Source organism: Carcharodon carcharias, chromosome 11 (assembly GCF_017639515.1).
Source record: "Carcharodon carcharias isolate sCarCar2 chromosome 11, sCarCar2.pri, whole genome shotgun sequence".
Taxonomy (NCBI): Eukaryota; Metazoa; Chordata; class Chondrichthyes; order Lamniformes; family Lamnidae; genus Carcharodon; species Carcharodon carcharias.
Window position 1 is genome coordinate 27,496,152 of NC_054477.1, and position 18,220 is coordinate 27,514,371.

General features: G+C 43.6%; 1 protein-coding gene across 1 annotated transcript in view; it reads left to right on the forward strand.

Moving 5' to 3' along the window:
* atp10a (ATPase phospholipid transporting 10A) overlaps positions 1-18,220 on the forward strand; it is a 173,934-nt gene that overhangs the window by 61,890 nt on the left and 93,824 nt on the right. Inside the window, exon 4 of the mRNA XM_041198658.1 lies at positions 15,457-15,563. Within this exon, the coding sequence (XP_041054592.1) occupies positions 15,457-15,563 (107 nt within the window). The remainder of the gene's footprint in view (positions 1-15,456; positions 15,564-18,220) is intronic.

Below are 18,220 nucleotides of genomic sequence, written 5' to 3' on the forward strand. Positions count from 1 at the left end.
GGACTGTAAAAAGGCCAATATCAGTAGATTTAACTCAAATTAATCTGACATGTGTTTCATGTTATTGAAAGAACAGATGCTCCTTTCACTCTATTAGTCTCTTGGAGCCTGGTTACTTTAGAGTGCAGCCTGTGATACGTGCAGAATTGTTCACCTAATGGGTTCTGGACTTTGCTTATTAACATGAAAGCATATATATCTTTACTTTTCATTTGAAGTTGCACTGTGTAATAGTAATGAATGTGCCGACAGATTTCTACATTTTGAACGAACTTGTTCCTAAATATAAGAGACAATTGGCAGAATTTTCTGCCTGTCGGGCGGGCGGGCCCGACCCAATCTCCGGCGGGCGGGGAGCCGATCCCTGCCGGAGAAGCCGGCCCCGCCGCCATTTTATGTGGGCGGGCCAATTAAGGCCCGCCCAGCGTGACGTCCAGTGAGAAGCGCTATGCATTTCCTGTGCAGGCAGGGGGGATTCCCCAAAAGCGAGTGTGTGCTCTTTCGCACATGCGCACGAAAGAGCGCACATCTCCCTGAGGCTAAGTGCAGCCTCAGGGAGATCGCTGACATTTCTTAAAAATATGAAAAATAAAAAAAAATATTCCCTAACATGTCCCCCTCATGTGACAATGTCACATGAGATGGGACATGTTCATAATTTGCATAATAACTTTATTAAACTTTTTTAAACCCTTCATGAAACCTCACCCCGCAGGTCCTTTAATTATTTAATTGATCCTGTCAACGGCCTCAATTGGCCATTGACAGGTTGACGGGCCCGCAGCTGATTTTGTTGTGACCCGCCTTCCTGAAAATTTAAATGGGGCGGGATGATGTCAGGGGTTCCGCCTGACATCATCCCGCGTCATTTTATGCGTCGGTGAGCGGACTCTGCCCCCTGCTCACCGACGGCAGAATTCTGCCTAACGTATTAGTTAATAATTTTGCCCCACATCATTTCAACTTCCAGTATATTGAATTGCCAATTTTATGTTATAAGATTATAGTACCGGAGAAAATCTGAACTTTCTAGAAATTTGAACCAGAAAATGACCAAGGTGTGCAGCCAACCAACGAACATTTGAATGGGGACAAGTGCATCATTGAAAATCCTTCATCAGAATCCTGTAAAAAGCAAAAAAAAAATTAGCTCTGATTGTTTGTTGCTGTTTCCTGTAGCAAACTTGTAAAGCATAAAGAAGAAGAAAGCAAGCTTCAGCAGTGTTGGTTTTATTCTAAGCATTTATGGCATAACATAGTGTGGGGGCAATCAAGGAAAATTCTCCAGGAAGTTATTACAATCTCCATGATCTTAAACATTCACCTTTAAAATGGAGAGTTGCTTATATCAGGCAAAAAATGATAGCCAGTAGCTATTTGCATTAATGCCAGTTTCAAAGTTGCTGGTTATAGCTTCTAAAGTGCTGTTTATTCTGGGCAGAATCAGTTGTGTTTACTCATCAGTTTATAGACTTCACATACTCTAGGCTTCCATTACTTTGACAATTTAAAATGCAGGTGTATTATCACCGTAAAACTGTCCTAAGCCATTTCCACAAAGCACAGGAGACAATAGGAGGAAATTTATGTATAGTGGCAACAGTGTGGGCCAAAACGTGATAAAAGTTTTCAAAATCATGAGGGGCCTGGACAGAATAGATAGGGAGAAACTGTTCCCGCTTGTAAACGGATCGAGAACCAGAGGGCACAGTTTTAAATTTTGCAAAAGAAGCAAAGGTGAGGTGAGAGAGAACTTTTTCACACAGCGAGCTGTTAGTCTTTGGAATGCACTGCCTGAAAGCATGGTGGAGGCAGCTTCGATTGAGGAATTCAAGAGGGCATTGGATGATTTTTAAAATAGAAACAATGTGCAGGGTTACGGGGGAAATGTAGGAGCTTGGCGTTAAGTTAAAATGCTCAGAGAGCCGGTGAAGACCTGATGGGCTGAATGACCTCCATCTGCACTATAACGGTTCTGTGATATACGAGATGTAATGCAGCAACTTGAAGGCTTCTTTGGTAGCACCTTCCAAACCTGCGACCTCCTCCATCTGGAAGGACAAGGGCAACAGACACCACCACCTGCAAGTTTACCTCCAAGCCACACACCATCCTGAATTGGAACTATATCCCCCTTCCTTCACTGTCACTGGTTCAAAATCCAGGAACTCGCTTCCCAAGAGAATGGTGGGTGTATCTACTCCACATGGACTGCTGCAGTTCAAGAAGGCAGCCCACCATTACCTTCTCAGGGGCAACTTGGGATGGGCAATAACCACATCCCATCAATGAATTAAAAAAACTCTGCATTGTGTGTGATATAAAATTTGTTTTGAATCTCTGCTTGTATTTATGTTTCCCCACTGCTTCTAAGCAGGGATGCAAACTGACTTGGAATTTGACAGAAATTTGGTTAGTGAGGTAGAATACTGCCAGATTTAGCAGCTTATAATTTTTTTCCATGTGAGTTGAAACAAAACCCCTTTTTGCATATACAAATTCTGCTCAGTAGCTACAAAGGCAGCTAACTGGAATGATTTTTAATTTTGTATTTGTTCACCTCACTGTGTAATGAAGCAGCTTAATAATTTGTATCAGGCCTTGTTGGAACATGTATTTGTTTAGTCTGCCTTCGGGATGGTTGAATAAGCACATGTGTGAGTGTCACGAAAGTATAATAATTCTCATAATATTATTGTGATTTATTGTAAAAGTAAGTTAACAGTGGGATTTGGATAGTTTCTCTGTTTTGTGGGGGATTTAATTGGAGACAGCTGGTCTGGAGGCTTTGCCTCATCAAAAGAAGCTGGGTTTGAAATACTAAATACGTAAGCATGGCTGAACTTTTAGAATGTAAAGTGAGGAGAATTTGCATTTTTAGTTAAATCAGGGCAGTTTGAATTTCGAAGAGATGGTAGGATGTTTACACCTAGTCAGAGAAGCTAGGCCGAGCAGTGTGTTTATTTTTCCCAAAGGTTACTGATAATATTAGCACCATGGAAAGATTTATATTTTGAAAAAGTAAAGTTCCAATGACATATGGGAACAATGGAATTTACATTAAAAGGGAGAAACATGTATTTTGGAGAAGAAGCTGTGTCAGGGAAGGCATTATAAGATTTACCTGAAGTATGAAAAGCCTCCTGTATTTGTGCCTAATGCCTAATGTCCGCTGTCCACAGAAACGAAGTAAGGAAAAGCCACTGTGAATTCGACTCTCCAGGATATTGAGTTAACTTGCTGGCAGCTGTTTAATTTTTTTTACTGTTGCCTTAACGGGGGGTGTAATTGGAAGCCAAATTAAATTGGAGTTCTAGGAGTTATTATAGTAGTAATTTGTAGACCTAAGTGTGTGCATGGCGTATTTTCTTTTGTTAATAAATGTTTAATTTAGTTTTATAAAAAAAATCTCAAGTCTTGATGGACTTATTACTACTGAGTTTAGGGCATGCATCTCAAAATAATTGCAAATTGTAAAACCATTGTGATAGGGGGATTGAGCTTCCCTCGTAGATCTGATCCACCTAACACACATCATCATCTACCGTGTCATTACAGATCAGTTCAGATCACAAGGGGGATATTGTTGCCACAGCTCCGGATTATGCTATCGTCTAGTTATCTGTAGGGCAGTGTGGTTGATGGGTAACATAATCGGGCTGCTCGTGGGAGCAACTGATTGCACCTCCCCTACCGCCATCCGTTTCTAAATGACCCAGGGGGCAAATAGAAATTGCAGTCCCATCCACCTCTTGTCCAGCCCCTGCCCCTGTTTAAAAAAATTTGGCCCGATAGATCAGTCAAGGCCCCACCTTCCCCTTTGCAGGCGAGTGGAAAATCCAAGTAACTTGGCCTCTGATTAGCTGAGAACTGGCTTCGAAGGTCAACTGAAGGGGTGAAAGTTGATCTTGGGCGTTTCCAATATGAATGCATCAACTTTGGATGCGCTAAAAAGATTCAGTTGGGAAAGCTGAAACAAAAATAAAAATAAAAATACCTGGAAAAACTCAGCAGGTCTGACAGCTGAGAGGAACACAGTTGACGTTTCGAGTCCATATGACCCTTCATCAGAACTGGGAAAGCTGCCTGGGGAAAGTGGTTGCTGCAAATGAAATAATTCAACCATGATGTGGTAAAGATTCCTCTGTAGCATCAGTACCCATCCTTGGGAACTGGAGCTGGCATATTGCAGTTTTAAGTTAACCACGATAGCAGCAGTAGCTGTTCAAGCTCGAGTGTGCTGCACAATTTAGAGTTTTCCAATTGGTTTTCCCAGTTTTACTGTTTCTGTGATTAATTGTTCAGTAACAGCTCTGGAATTTCACATGCAAACGCCAAAAAGGAATGTGACAGTGTTTTACTATAAGAACGGGTCCAGCTCAGACTGGGTTTTGTACTTTTAAGATGTTTCTAAACTGCCATCCAGATGCTAAGGGGTCTATCATCAGTTGCCTGATTGGCTAACACATTGGACTGAGTGTTAACTCGGATGCTGGGGGTGGGTGCCTGAGGAGGGACTGTTTCGGGGTCAGGAGTTGGGGGTGTGGGGAGGGTGAAAAGGCCCATGTCCTGTTGAATTTAATGACATGAGCTGTTTAGCGTTTTTTTTTTTGGTCTTCATTTCCCAAATGCAGTCAGGCAGATTGAGAGGCTGACTGGCCGTCATGTGGGTAGGTAGACCTTCTACACCAGGCCATGGTCAAAAAGTGGAATTGGGAGAAAGGAGGCACCGGGGGAGGGGGTTTAGCCAGGGGGAAATCAGAGGCCTCTGCAAGGTTGAAGGGAGCAAATTGGAAGGGTTGGTCGGAAGACTGGCAGGGTCAAGGATGGTGAAGCGAGTAAACTTTATTCCTGCAGTCAAAGAACAAAGAAAAGTACAGCACAGGAACAGGGCCTTCGGCTCTCCAAGCCTGCGCCAATTATATTGCCCGTCAACTAAAACATTTTGCACTTCCGGGGTCCGTATCCCTCTGTTCCCATCCCATTCATGTATTTGTCAAGCTGCCTCTTAAACACCACTATCGTACTTGCTTCCACCACCTCCTCTGGCAGCGAATTCCAGACACTCTCTACCCTCTGCGTAAAAATGTTACAGAATGCCTGGACTGGAGTAAAGATAGATTATAGGCAAGTTGACAAGATTGGCACAGCTAGTGACAAACTAATGCTGCATGTTGGCTGCAGAGGACCCAGTAGCAGATAGCAAAGCTCTGCATCAACCATTGTACAGAACCAGTTCCTGTGGAGACAGTTGCTCTTTCATTCCCAGCTGTACAATGATACCTACAGAAATAGTTCGTGGCACCTTGGCTAGTTCGGTACTGCTGACTGTTGATCAACCTGCAATGCCTTCTTTCATGTTATCCCACTGACGGCCTGGCATCATAGGATTGGGGGTGCTTCTAACCAGCCTACCTCAGCACTTGCCTGCCTCTGAGGCCCCCTGTGATCTGCTCCTGGGGTCAGTGGGCCCGACTCGATCCTGCCCTTGTCTCCCCCAGAGCAAAATTTGGGTCTAATGGGGCCCTTTAAACTGAGGTGAACCTGCCGAGGTGGGAAATTTCCGTCTCGAGCTACCTGCCTCGGTAGTGAAAATTCAGCTCCATGTGTGACCCAGGCTCTAGTAAGGGGGTTAGTTAATGACATACCTTTTGGATCATCTTTAGCATTGATACCATATTTGGGTGATAACTTTTCCAGTCTTTTAAGAAGCTTGACCTGTTGCCTGGCTAATTCCTTTTGGTCTTGCAATATCTTTGAATTAATCTGGTTCTCCTTCAAATTCACTAATTCTTTCAGGTATTCCTTGACTGCCTCCTGCTGTTTCCTTCCTCATCTCCTTTTAACCACTGGGTTTCCCAAGGCCCAGATTTAAATTTAAGATGGTGATTAATTATGAGGCACGCAGTCTGATTATATTGTTATTACTGCCTCCTGGAATAGTTTGGTTTAAAATGATTGGGCTTTTACTCACAGGCAACTCTGTCTTTTGGTAGTCTTTTGGCTACCATAAATTAGCAGTGATCATGCTTCAAATCACAGTTCAGACTCAAAATGCTGAAGCCCCGGCAGGAAAAAACAGTAAAAACTGGGCAGTAAGAATACTGGTCCAAATTGGTCCATGTACCTTAAAATGGAACACCAGTAAAACTGGGGAATAAAAGCACTGGCCCGAACTGTTTTTTTCCTTCTGGAGCATCATTGAGTGTATTTCTTGCTGCTCTCTACGTTGCTGGAAGGCAGATACGTTGTTACTTGTCGCGTGACTGCAGTACGACTTGTGGCTACCTGGGAGACAAAGGAAGGCCCAAATCTTGTCTTATCACTCCAATCTACACCTCTCAAGGCTGACGGCAGAGCTGTGCAATGGAAGAAAGTATATGGCATCTCTGCCAAGCAAGATACTTCCATCTGGTCTCTTGGAAGGAATGAGACAACTTGATAATGCAGAGGTAGGAGGAGGTGAATACTTCCAGCGTTCTAAATCCCTGCCCGAGCTGCTGAAAGGACAAACTGCACACGTACAGGATCCAATCATGAAAACCTGGAACCCAGTAAAAGTTGTTGGTGAAGCTGAGACTCTAGGGTCATACATCATTGAGACTGAAACTGGTAAGTAAACGCGAAGGAACATATTTGACCTACAGTGGAGCTGGAGAGGCAGAAAAGATAATCATCAACACCAGCAAAATCACTAACCAGTGAGACAATGTCAACAGCATCACCAGCAAGTGGTGAAACATCAACAATGTCACCAGCGTGTGACATTGGCGACACAAAGCACAACTCCCATAACACCAGGAGCAACCCAAACAATACTGCCTGTGCAGCATGCCAACTCATCACTGAGAGCAAAGAATGCCAAATGTGCAAGATGGAGGCACAGCATCCTACCACCAAAGCGATACACTGAATAATATTTTGAAAAAAGAAAACAATCTATAAAAGACTCATAAAGGGTTCCCTTTATTTATGTAAATCAATTGTTAATCTTTGGTTTAGAAAACAAGCTATTGATTTGGAACAGTTATATTGATGTATAGAGACATTATATATTTTTAAAAGAAAAAGGTCTGTTATATTGCTATAATATGTGTAAAGAGTTAGGAACTAATTATTATGTGAGCATATATCCCGGGGTGCCACATTCACTGTTGAATTGCAGCCACGTGCCGTGTAACACTTGGAGGTGATGGCATAGTGGTACTATCGCTGGACTAGTAATCCAGAGACCTGGGGTAATGCTCTGGGTACCCAGCTTCGAATTCTGCCACGGCAGATGGTGGAATTTGAATTCCGTAAAAATCTGGGATGAAAAGATTCGTGATGACCATTGTCGATTATTGTAAAAGCCCATCTGGTTCACCAGTGCCCCATAGGGAAGGAAATCTGCTTTCCTGTCCTGGCCTGGCCTACAAGTGACTCCAGACCTAACAGCAATGCGGTTGACTCTTAAATATCCTCTGAACAGAGGCAATCAGGGATGGGTAATGAATGCTGGCCCAGCCACTGACGTCCACATCCCATGAACAAATATATAAAAAAAAAACTTATCGGTCTGCCAGCAGCAGATGAAACTCTGGCATTTTAAGTCTAAAGTCTGATTATTTCTAACAGAAGCCATAACGCTATCCCAGCAAGGTGTTAAAATTTGCAATTTTTCTGATGTCGTCATTGTTGCTTTGCTTTGCTGCCTCCCCCACACACCTACTGAAAAGACTAGTTTACAACGCCAACCCGCGGGAAGATAGCTGCATCGCATCAGTGAATGTCGCGCCACCGATTTTTAATTGCCCACTCGATATCCACCAGTGAAATTGACAGTGAAATTTTAGGGTTAGAACTGGGGTCCATGAAAGTATGTCCTTGTTTGCAGGCATCCAAGGAAGTGTGTCAACACTCGCTGCAGACCGTTTAGAAAACCTCAGCTTTAAAACAAAAACACAACCCAAATGGCCTATCCAAACAAAGGGTTGACTTTTCTACTTAATGATAAGGTTACTTCAGGATTTTGCTTGTTTAAGAATTCCTAGCTGGCGGAGTATTCATTGTTTTGCTTGGACCTCTGCCCGTTTTTTTTGCTTTCTGCAAAATTTAGTTCGGTTATTATATGTGAAAACCTGGCAGTACTTCCTGTCCAAGTTACTTAATTCTATTAGCCTGTTGAGAGTTGCAGCATTGCTAGAGTTTGCAACCAAGCAAATGATTAATTTTTATATTAAATGGGGAATGATTAATATATTTTTTCACCAAAGGAGCTTCATTTTTCTGATGGTCAGCTTTCTAAATGAGAGAGAGAAATATTGCATGTTTTTGTTTAGGAACTCTGAGCATGGTGTTATTTTTAAGCACTAAAATATGTCTAATTCACCACTGCAAATAAATTATCCTGGCTGACGCGGCTTACTGTAAATACATGGTTGGCTTAATCGATCAGCAATGTTTTTTCACCTGTGGAGTCAGATATTTGCTTTATCTCATTTGCTGCCTTACCTTATTGGTTATTAAACTCATGGTAAACTGCACAGTGTTGAACCCACAGAGAGAGGCTAAAACCTGATGTGGACGAGTTTGGCAACGCCCCCATCTGAGGCAGAAAGAAGTCAAAAGTGTTTTTGTGTTTGTACCTTTTGTGGTTTTGCAAGGAGTGATTGTGTTTACATCGAGTTTCCCATTGCATCCTGTCACCCCTCCCTTTCTTCATGCTTCCGCCGCCTGCCCCCAAGCATTTTCTGACAGCTCACTCAGCTGGCCGTTCTTCATGCAGGGGTAGGCTATCCTTCAGGGTGGGGCATCACCGCCACCCCCATTCTGACACCTGCACGCGTTCTGCGTTCCAGTGTGGGTCGCTGCACTCTGATCTGATGTGAGAGCTTAGACTGATTTTTCTCTCTTCCCTGGCCCATTAACACTAAGACCGGTTGTGGTACTCTTACTGTTGCCTCAGACGAGATTGATGTTTTGTTTTGTGGTAATAAAGCAGTTTAAGTTGTAATGAATCCAAAACCTAGGAATGAGTTACAAAGTTGGAAGGGTTAATCTAATGTCCAGATGACAAAAGGAAAACTTGGGCCTGTGTGTGTGTCCTCTGAACCCTGAAATTAAATTGAAATCTTTGCCTCTCATCTTCAGGCAACCTGTTGCACATGTCGAGCACAGATCAGTCGTCAGAAGATAACAAAGAGCTAAGAGTAACTGCTGCTCACCCTATCCAAGCATAAGTTTTAGTGTGCACTCTTCATAAATTAATTTAGCTTATCTGTGGAGTTTCTTAATGACCACTGTTACAGCTTGTTAGAGATAAAACTGTAGCGTGATAAAATTGTGGTGCTTGCCATTTGAGTGTTTAGGTGCCTCTTGCCAGTCATTAAGTGAATTGTGATACTCTGTACATTCTGCTGGGAGTAGGAACGGGAAGGTTTCCATTTTCATCTCCATAAATGTAGCTTGGAGTTTAAAATTCGGCTTTTAAATGTATATCAGTGTTCTGTGATTTTTTTTTTTCAAATGACTGCAAGGAATTAAGGAATGCTGAGGATATTCAAATGCCATATTTTATGAAGCTGTCAGATTGGTTAATAACACGTGTAATGTTCTACATCAATTCAAAGGTCTATACGAAAGATAGTATGGTACCAATTTTTTAAACTTATTCATTCAAGAGATGTGGGCATCACTGGCGAGGCCAGCATTTATTGCCCATCCCTAATTGCCCTTGAAAAAGGGGGTGGCCAGTTGCCTTCTTGAACCGCTGCAGTCCATGTGGTGGACACCCACGGTGCTGTTAGGGAGGGAGTGCTAGGATTTTGACCCAGCGACAGTGAAGCAATAGCGATTATAGTTCCAAGTCTGGATGGATAGTGTGTGGCTTGGAGGGAAACTTACAGGTGGTGATGTTCCCATGTGTCTGCTGCCCTTGTACTTTGAGGTGGTAGAGGTTATGAATTTCGAAGGTGCTGTTGAAGGAGCCGTGGTGAGTTGCTACAGTGCATCTTTTAAATGCTGCACACTGTTGCCACTGTGTTAGTGGTGGAGTGAGTGAGTGTTTGTGGATAGGGCTGCTATGTTCTGAATGGTGTCAGGGTTCTTGAGTAGTGTTGGAGTTGCACTCAAACAGGCAAGTGGGTAGTATTCCATCACACTCCTGACATGTGTCTTGTGGATGCTGGACAGGCTTTGGGGAGTCGGGAGGTGAATTACCCTTAACAGGATTCCTAGCCTCTGACCTGCTCTTGTAGCCACATTATTTATATGGCTGGTCCAGTTCAGTTTCTGGTCAATGGTGACCACCAGGATGTTGATAGTGAGGAATTCACCGATGGTAATGCCTTAGAGTGTCAAGGGGAGATGGTTAGATTCTCTCTGTTGGAGATGGGCATTGCCTGACACTTGTGTGGCACGAATGTTACTTTCACTTAACAGCCCAAGGCTGAATATTGTGTAAATCTTGCCACATTTGGACACGGACCGCTTCAGTATTTGACGAGTCGTGAATGGTGCTGAACATTGTGCCATCAGCCGCGAACATCCCCACTTCTGACCTTATGATGGAAGGAAGGTCATTGATGAAGCAGCTGAAGAGGTTGCATCTGGGCCACTACACTGAGGAACTCCTGCAGTGATGTACTAGAACTGAGATGATTGACCTCCAACAACCACAACCACCTTCCTTTTGTGCTAGGCATGTCACCAACTAGTTTTCCCTTTGATTCCCATTGATTCCAGTTTTGCTAGGGCTCCTTGATGCCACACTCTGTCTCAGGGATGTAGCTAGTTCTGGGGCACAAGTCTTCAATACTATTGCCAGAATATTGTCAGGGCCCATAGCCTTTGCAGCACCCAGCACCTTCAGCCATTTCTTGATATCACATGGAGTAAATCGAATTGACTGAAGACTGGCATCTGTGATGCTGGGGACCTCAGGAGGAGGCCGAGATGGATCATCCACTCGGCTCTTCTGGCTGAAGATTGTTGCAAATGCTTCAGCCTTATCTTTTGCACTGATGTGCTGGGCTCCCCCATCATTGAAGATGGGGATATTTGTGGAGCTGCCTCCTCCAGTGAGTTGTTTTATTCTCTGCCACCATTACCACTAGATGTGGTAGGACTGCAGAGCTTAAATCTGATCAATTGGTTGTGGGGACGCTTATCTCTGTCTATCACTTGCTGCTTATCCTGTTTGGAACGCAAGTAGTCCTGTGTTGTAGGTTTGCCAGGTTGACACTTCATTTTTAGGTATGCCTGATGCTGCTCCTGGCATGCCCTCCTGCATTCTTCATTGAACCAGGGTTGATCCCTGTTTTGATGGCAATGGTAGAGGCGGGGGTATGCCAGGCCACGAGGTTTCAGATTGTGGTTGAGTACAATTCTGCTGCATTACACGATGGATGCCCGGTTTTGAGTTACTGTATCTGTTTGAAATCTGTTCCACTTAGCATGGTGGTAGTGCCACACAACATGGTGGAGGGTATCCTCAACTTGAAGGGGGACTTCATCTCCAAAAGCTCTGTGTGGTGGTCACTTTCTCAAATGCTGTCATGGATGGATATGCCTGCAATAGGTAGATTGGTGAGGCTGAGGTCAAGTAGCTTTTCCTCTCTTGTTGGTTTCCTCACAATTTGCTGCAGACCCAATCTAGCAGCTATGTCCTTTAGGATTTCTGGAATGATGAGGGTACATGGGTTGTACACCATATGAGGAGGGTATTAAAATTCTCTCAAACCGTCCTTCAATAAAACTTGACTCTTTGATCTGTCCTAAATCATCTTCTCTGGCTTGGGAAATTTATTTTGTGTGTTCAGTAAATTCATATGCCTGCTTTATGATTTTGCTACACAATGTCCACAAAGGAAGTCTTCACTTCACCCATATAATTTAGATTGAAACCATTAAATATATAAACGGTTGAAGAAGTTTATCTAGTTGCAAAGAAATTTGAGGTTATGTAAATAATTTACCATTTCTACATAGTTTGACTGACACACACACACACACACACACACACACACACACACACATATTGTTGCAAAAATGAAAAGAAAGCTACTGTAAAATCAACTTTTCTATTCTAAAACTGTTGATCTTAATCTCTCCTGGAAAAGTATAGGAATGTCACTGTATTTGCATGACCAATTGTACTGTAAGCCAAACCCACACAGGATGCACTCTACAGTAAAATGTTGCAGCACTTTGCTTTTATATTTTGTTGAAGAGTATAGTCAAATTCAAAAACAATTACTACTATGATAAAATATAATTATCACAGACTTGGAGTCTTTCAGTATACAAACTGAAATGACTTTCTGATTGAAAAGGCATTATGCTTATCACTTGTATATCATCAATCTAATGGCAACACTTGATATTGGTATTCACATTGACTAAACTAAGGGTTCAGATAGCTAATAGAAAGGGTCCAGCTTTGCTGCAATGCAAGATTTCAGCTAAATTTCTTGAACACTCGAGTCTATACTGCAATGAGCAATTAACTGCAGTCATAATTTCATGGAGCTACATTTCCCACAGTAGAACAGATTTAGGCAATTAAAGTTTTGATGCCTAGCATGTAGATTCAGACAAGATAATTTAAAAAAAAAAAAATTTGTTTGTGGGATGTGGGCATTCCTGGCAAAGCCAGTATTTATTGCCTATCCCTAGTTGTCCTTGAGAAGATGGTGTAGGTACACCCACTGTGCTGTTAAGAGCACAATTCCAGGATCTTGACCCAGCAGCCGTGAAGGAAAGGCTTCAGTAGGCCCAAGTCAGGGTGGCGAGCGATTTGGAGGGGAGCTTGCAAGTGGTGGGGTCCCCATGCACCTGCTGCCCATGTTCTTCCAGGTGCAGAGGTCATGAGTTTGGAAGGTTCTGTAGAAGGCTTGGCGATTAGCTGCAGTGCATCTGATATATGGTACACAATGTTGCCATAGTGCACTGTTTAAACTGGTCAGTGGAGTACCAATGAAGCAGGTGTGTTGCCCTGGATGGTGGTGAGTTTCTTGAGTGTTGGAGCTGGGCAGTATGCCATGAAACTCCAGATTGGGATAGATTGCCCATCTGTTTTTATCCTTATTTGACTCTTTCACAAACGTCTTTATATAACTGAGTGACATGCTAGGCAGGGCAGTTAAGAGTCAACCACAATGCTGTGGGTCTGGAGTCTTTGTAGACCAGACCAGGTAAGGACAGCAGATTTTCTTCTTTTATGACAATCTGAAATTTTTCACTGTCACCGTCACTGAGACAAACTTTTTATTTTATCCAGATTTATTTAAATTAATTGAATTTAAACTCCCCCTGTTGTCGTGGTGCGATTTGAGTTCGAGCCTCTGGATTAGTATTCCAGGAACATTACCGTTATGCTACTGAACCCATTCGTGCCCATGCCAGTCTAATGACAAGGCGGCAGATGAGAAATCCACAAGAACTAAGTCCGTGTCGGGGGGGAAAAGAGGGCACAGAGTTTGAAAAAAAATTGAGCCATATATTTTAAAATTTCATGAATGCATTAAAAGATCTTTTATGGTTTGGATAAACTCTGTGATCATGTAGTTCAAGATATCTGAATTCAAAAGCCAGGGAAGATTTCTTTTGGCAAAATCATAAGTGCTTTCAGGAACTTGATCCTGATGACTGGCAGTATCTTAAACGCATTGCTTTAAACTGATGTTTATGACTGACAAAAAAGAGGAAATTTTTCCTCCAAAATAATGGGGGGAGCCGGCAATGGCAGCACATTGGCGATGTTACTGGATTAGTAATCCAGAGGCCCAGGCTAAGGTTCTGAGTATATGGGTTCAAATCCCACCGCAGCAGCAGGTGGAATTTAAATTCAATTAATAAAAATTTGGAATTAAAGCTTAGTCTCAGAAATGGTGACTATGAAAACATTGCCTTTAAAAACCCATCTGGTTCACTGATGTCCTTACCTGGCCTGGCCTACATGTGACTCCAGACCCACAGCAATTTGGTTGACTCGTGATTGGCCTAGTTGTATGAAACTGCTACGAAGTCTATAAGGAATGAAACCGGATGGACCATTCAGCATCTACTTAAGCACCAGAAACTACAGTGGCAAGCCTAGCCCTGTCAACCCTGCAAAGTCCCCCTTAACTATGGAGGCTTGTGCCAAACTTGAGAGAGCTTTCCCATCCAGTAGTGGCGACAGTCATATGCACCGAACCCTACCTTACAGATTATGTCCCAGACACTACCACCAGCATCACTGGGTATGTCCTGTCCCATTGGCAGGACAGACCCACAAGAGGTGGTGGCACAGCGGTATAGAGTCAGGAGGAACTTGCTTCAAGTCCTCAACGTTGACACCAGACCCAATGAAGTCTTATGGCATCAGTTCAAACCTGGACAAGGAAACGTCCTACTGATTAGCACCTACCGCCTCCCACCCGCGTCCCCCCTCAGCTGATGAACACCATTTGGAAGGTAGCAATGGAAGGACACAATGTACTCTGGGTGGGGCACTTCAACATCCATCACCCAGAGCGGCTCATAGCACCACTACTGACCAAACTGGCAGAGTCCAAATATGGCCCCCGGGCATCCGACCCTGTAAGGTAACAGTGGAGCTGGCGAGTTCCTGCCTGTCCCCACCACATGATTGGCTGGGGTTCTTGCCTCTGCACACTTAATTGGCTGCCGGCTGCGTGATTGTGCATGGCCAGTCACTCAGCCTCCAAGCAGAAGCGCTGCGGACTTCGCTTCCGCCATTGGGACCCTTGGCACGAGGAGAAGATTTCGTCCCAAGTTCCATTCACCCCTGTTCTTTGCTGGCTTACATTAGCTCCTCTTCTGGCAATCCCTCTTTTTTTTTGGAATCCTCTTCCTTGTTTTCAAATCTCCCCCCCCAATAACCTCGTTCCTGCCTAGCTGTGTAACTTCCTTCAGCCCCGCAACCCTCCAGGGTATCTGCGCTGCTCCAGTTCTGGCCGTTTGCGCATCCCCAGCTTCACTCACTGCCTCATTGGCCTTCCGCTGCCAAAGCCCGAAAGCTCTGGAATTCTCCCCCTAAACACGTCGTCTTTGCCTCTCTACCTCAGGCACTCCTTTAAAACCTACCTCTTTGACTAGGTTTTAGGTCACCTGTCCTTGTGCTGAATATTTGATAATGCTCCTGTGATGTGTTGAGGAACGTTTTACTGCATTAAAGGCATCATGAAAGTGTAAGTCACTCTTTGCCTTTTTTATGGACCCTCTCCACCGTTCCTTAGCCAGAAATGTGTTTACAGTTAGGTCTTGAAAGTAGGTTCAAATGCATAGCTGTTAGTGAATTTTAAACTTTGTGCTTACGCAGTCATGCCACATAAATGCTGTTAGTGCCCTTAGTGTAATGTAGCAGAAACCGATAAGAATTACAGGACCACTTAAATTTGTATTTAGTGGGGCTGGAGGAGCTCGAGTGGGAGAAAAGCATTGGCTAATCGGAATTTTCTCTCGTTACAGAGTATACAAAAATGAAAAGAGAGCTGGACTTTCTAAAGACAACCTTTTACTTCGAGGCTGCACGATCAGAAATACGGAAGAAGTTGTGGGGATTGTAATCTATGCAGGTACGTGTGTGCACGAGTGTGTGTGCGCGTGTGTCTATGTGTGTTTGTGCAATATTCCTCTGAAGAGCCAGGATGTTTCTCATTTCATCCCCTACCCTAATTCAAGCACATCATTTGCTGTTAATGTACTTGTAGCCACCCAGAGCCTGAGAGACGGTATATCCATTTATTTTTTTTAAAAAGCATTAGTCAACAGAATATCTTCTGGTTTCCTGGTTCGTGTAACACAACCAGAGTTTCATTTCTGCCGCTCATAGTGGCAGAGTAGAATGGGGGACGGTGGGTAGCCGGGTTGTGGGAGGGTTTGGGGAATGATAGTTGGGTTGGGGGGGTTTTTGGTGGGTGTTTAGTCAGGTCAGGTGGGGTGGGTAGTCTGATTGGGGCTATGGGTTGGCTTGTACTGTTAATTACTGAGTTATACCACAGATTAAACAGTGTAACAATTCTAGGGCGTGCCCGGGTAAGTAGCCCATATCTAGCTCAAGCCTCTGACACTGAGATCAGTGTATAGACATTAGGGGAGGGTCCAGGGCAGCACAGGAAGTTTAAACTTCCCAGGCGTTTAGCGTATGTACGTGCATCAGGACTTCCTCAGGGCCCTGACGCACACCAGCAACACAAATTCAGCCCATTGCTGCTCCTGATACCAGAAGATCAGGCCCGTTATCTTTTTTTTCTTTCGTTTTCCTTTATTTCTTTTTCTTCATTCCTTCTCTCTCTTTCTTTAACCCTCTTTCCCTCTCTCTCTCTCTCTCTCTCTCTCTCTCATCCCCCTCTTCCCCCAGTTTCTTCACGCAGGTTACGCTTTTGAACGGTTGCCGTAATCTGCTGGCATTAATCAGCCTCTCGCTATTCCCAAATGTAGTTGTATTTTTTACCGTGTATTTTCTATTTTCAGAGATCTATGTGTTTTAAACTTATTGCTGCATCTCACCCCATAATCACGGTTTTGATAAGTTGCAGGGCTTGTTGCTTCTGAGCTTAAGTTTGATTGTCTTTAAATTTGTATTTATTCTAAAGTCAGACTTTGAAAAGCAAAGGACCATCATGTTTTGGCATTACTCTCTGAGTAAACCATAAGATGCAGTCTGGTCCTGTTTTTCTTCCCTGTGTGAAGTTATAGTTCAGATCTCTAGGCTCAAGGATGAGGCTAGTGATGTAACGTCAACCAGTGGAATTAAAAACCCACCAAGTATTGGACCGAATCAATGCATCATCAAAAACATTGTGATTGTGATGCCTGAGCCCATTAAACCCGATTTAACCCTGTGCATCAGGCATCACTAAAACTGAAGGAGGGCAAAGCTGACTCAAAGATTTGCTTTGTTAAATCAAGCTATAGCTCTAGGAAATAAGACAAGCTCCAAATTTGGAATGAAAAATCCACGTGAGTTTGAAATAAAAACCTGAAATGCTGGACATTCAGATTGACGTCATCTAAAGGAGATTAAGTTTGAATGTGTGAATTCATAAGACTGGCCTGCCGTATATTTCCAGTCACTTCTATTTCTATTTATGGCTGACTTATGCACCTTTGGGTACGAAACCGAGTGGTGTGCCAGTGGGGTGTATTTTAACGGCAGGTAAGGGGGAGAACCACATTCTTCGCCATCCTGCTTGTACCAACCTTAATTTGCAAGAGGCGAGGCTCCAGTCAGCTCAGAATCCTTGCTGCTCACTGGCTTCAACACGCGAAAGATTCGTCTCTGATGAGCAGAAGGAGCTGACTGATCGGTAAGCACCGTCCAGTCATTAAAATGTGAATGGTAACACTTTGGGTCACCAGGGGGATTTTTCCATTTGCAGCTCTTGCTCTTCTAGCAGGATTTGCACCAACTGCCGCTAAGCTGCTGATGGCGCATTACTGCCTGTGCCTGGTACGGGCGATGCGGCAGAATTCAAGCTCTAGAAATATACTTGTCCTTGTGCATTTGCATCAACGCTCAACTGCACGAGACTTTGGCAGAACGGTGGTATGAAATCAACTTAATTTAAATACTTGAGATCATTAGCATGGTTGCCAGACGAGAGTCTTAGCATAAAGACATTTGCTCAGGCTCTCCACAAGAGATCATTGGCCAAAATGAAACCACATATTATCGGAGGTCACTCTGGCAGAGGTTGTTAATTGGTTCTGAGGTAGGGGACTGAGAATAGTGATAAAGGGTCCATTATCTCGCTGTGGTATTCCCCGGGAACCCGTATTTGTGTCTCACCGTTTTTTATATGCTAGCAGGGACCCATGAAACATTTATGGCGAAATTGACATCATTATCGCAACAGTACTTTAAATCCTTGCCCGATGTCAACCCTGTCATGCCAGACTCATCCCATTCCTCTCATCCCTCTCATGTCATCCCCATTCTGTCCCCCAACACACCACTTTTTTCACATGCCATCAACATCCCTCCCGTGCCACTCCCTTACCTTCCCGTGCTGTGCACCCCTACCCCCTTTTAACCTTTAGGCAGTGCTTTATGATGTTCCTCTGCACCTGTAGGATTATGATTGGTTGATTAGATATTTTTAAATTTTACTGTAACATTTTTGTATCCGGGCATCACCCACCAATAGATGCACCCCTTAAATTGACCAATTCAAACATTACAAGTGGACAAAAACTGGATAGTATTATTATAATAGATTAACAACTTGGG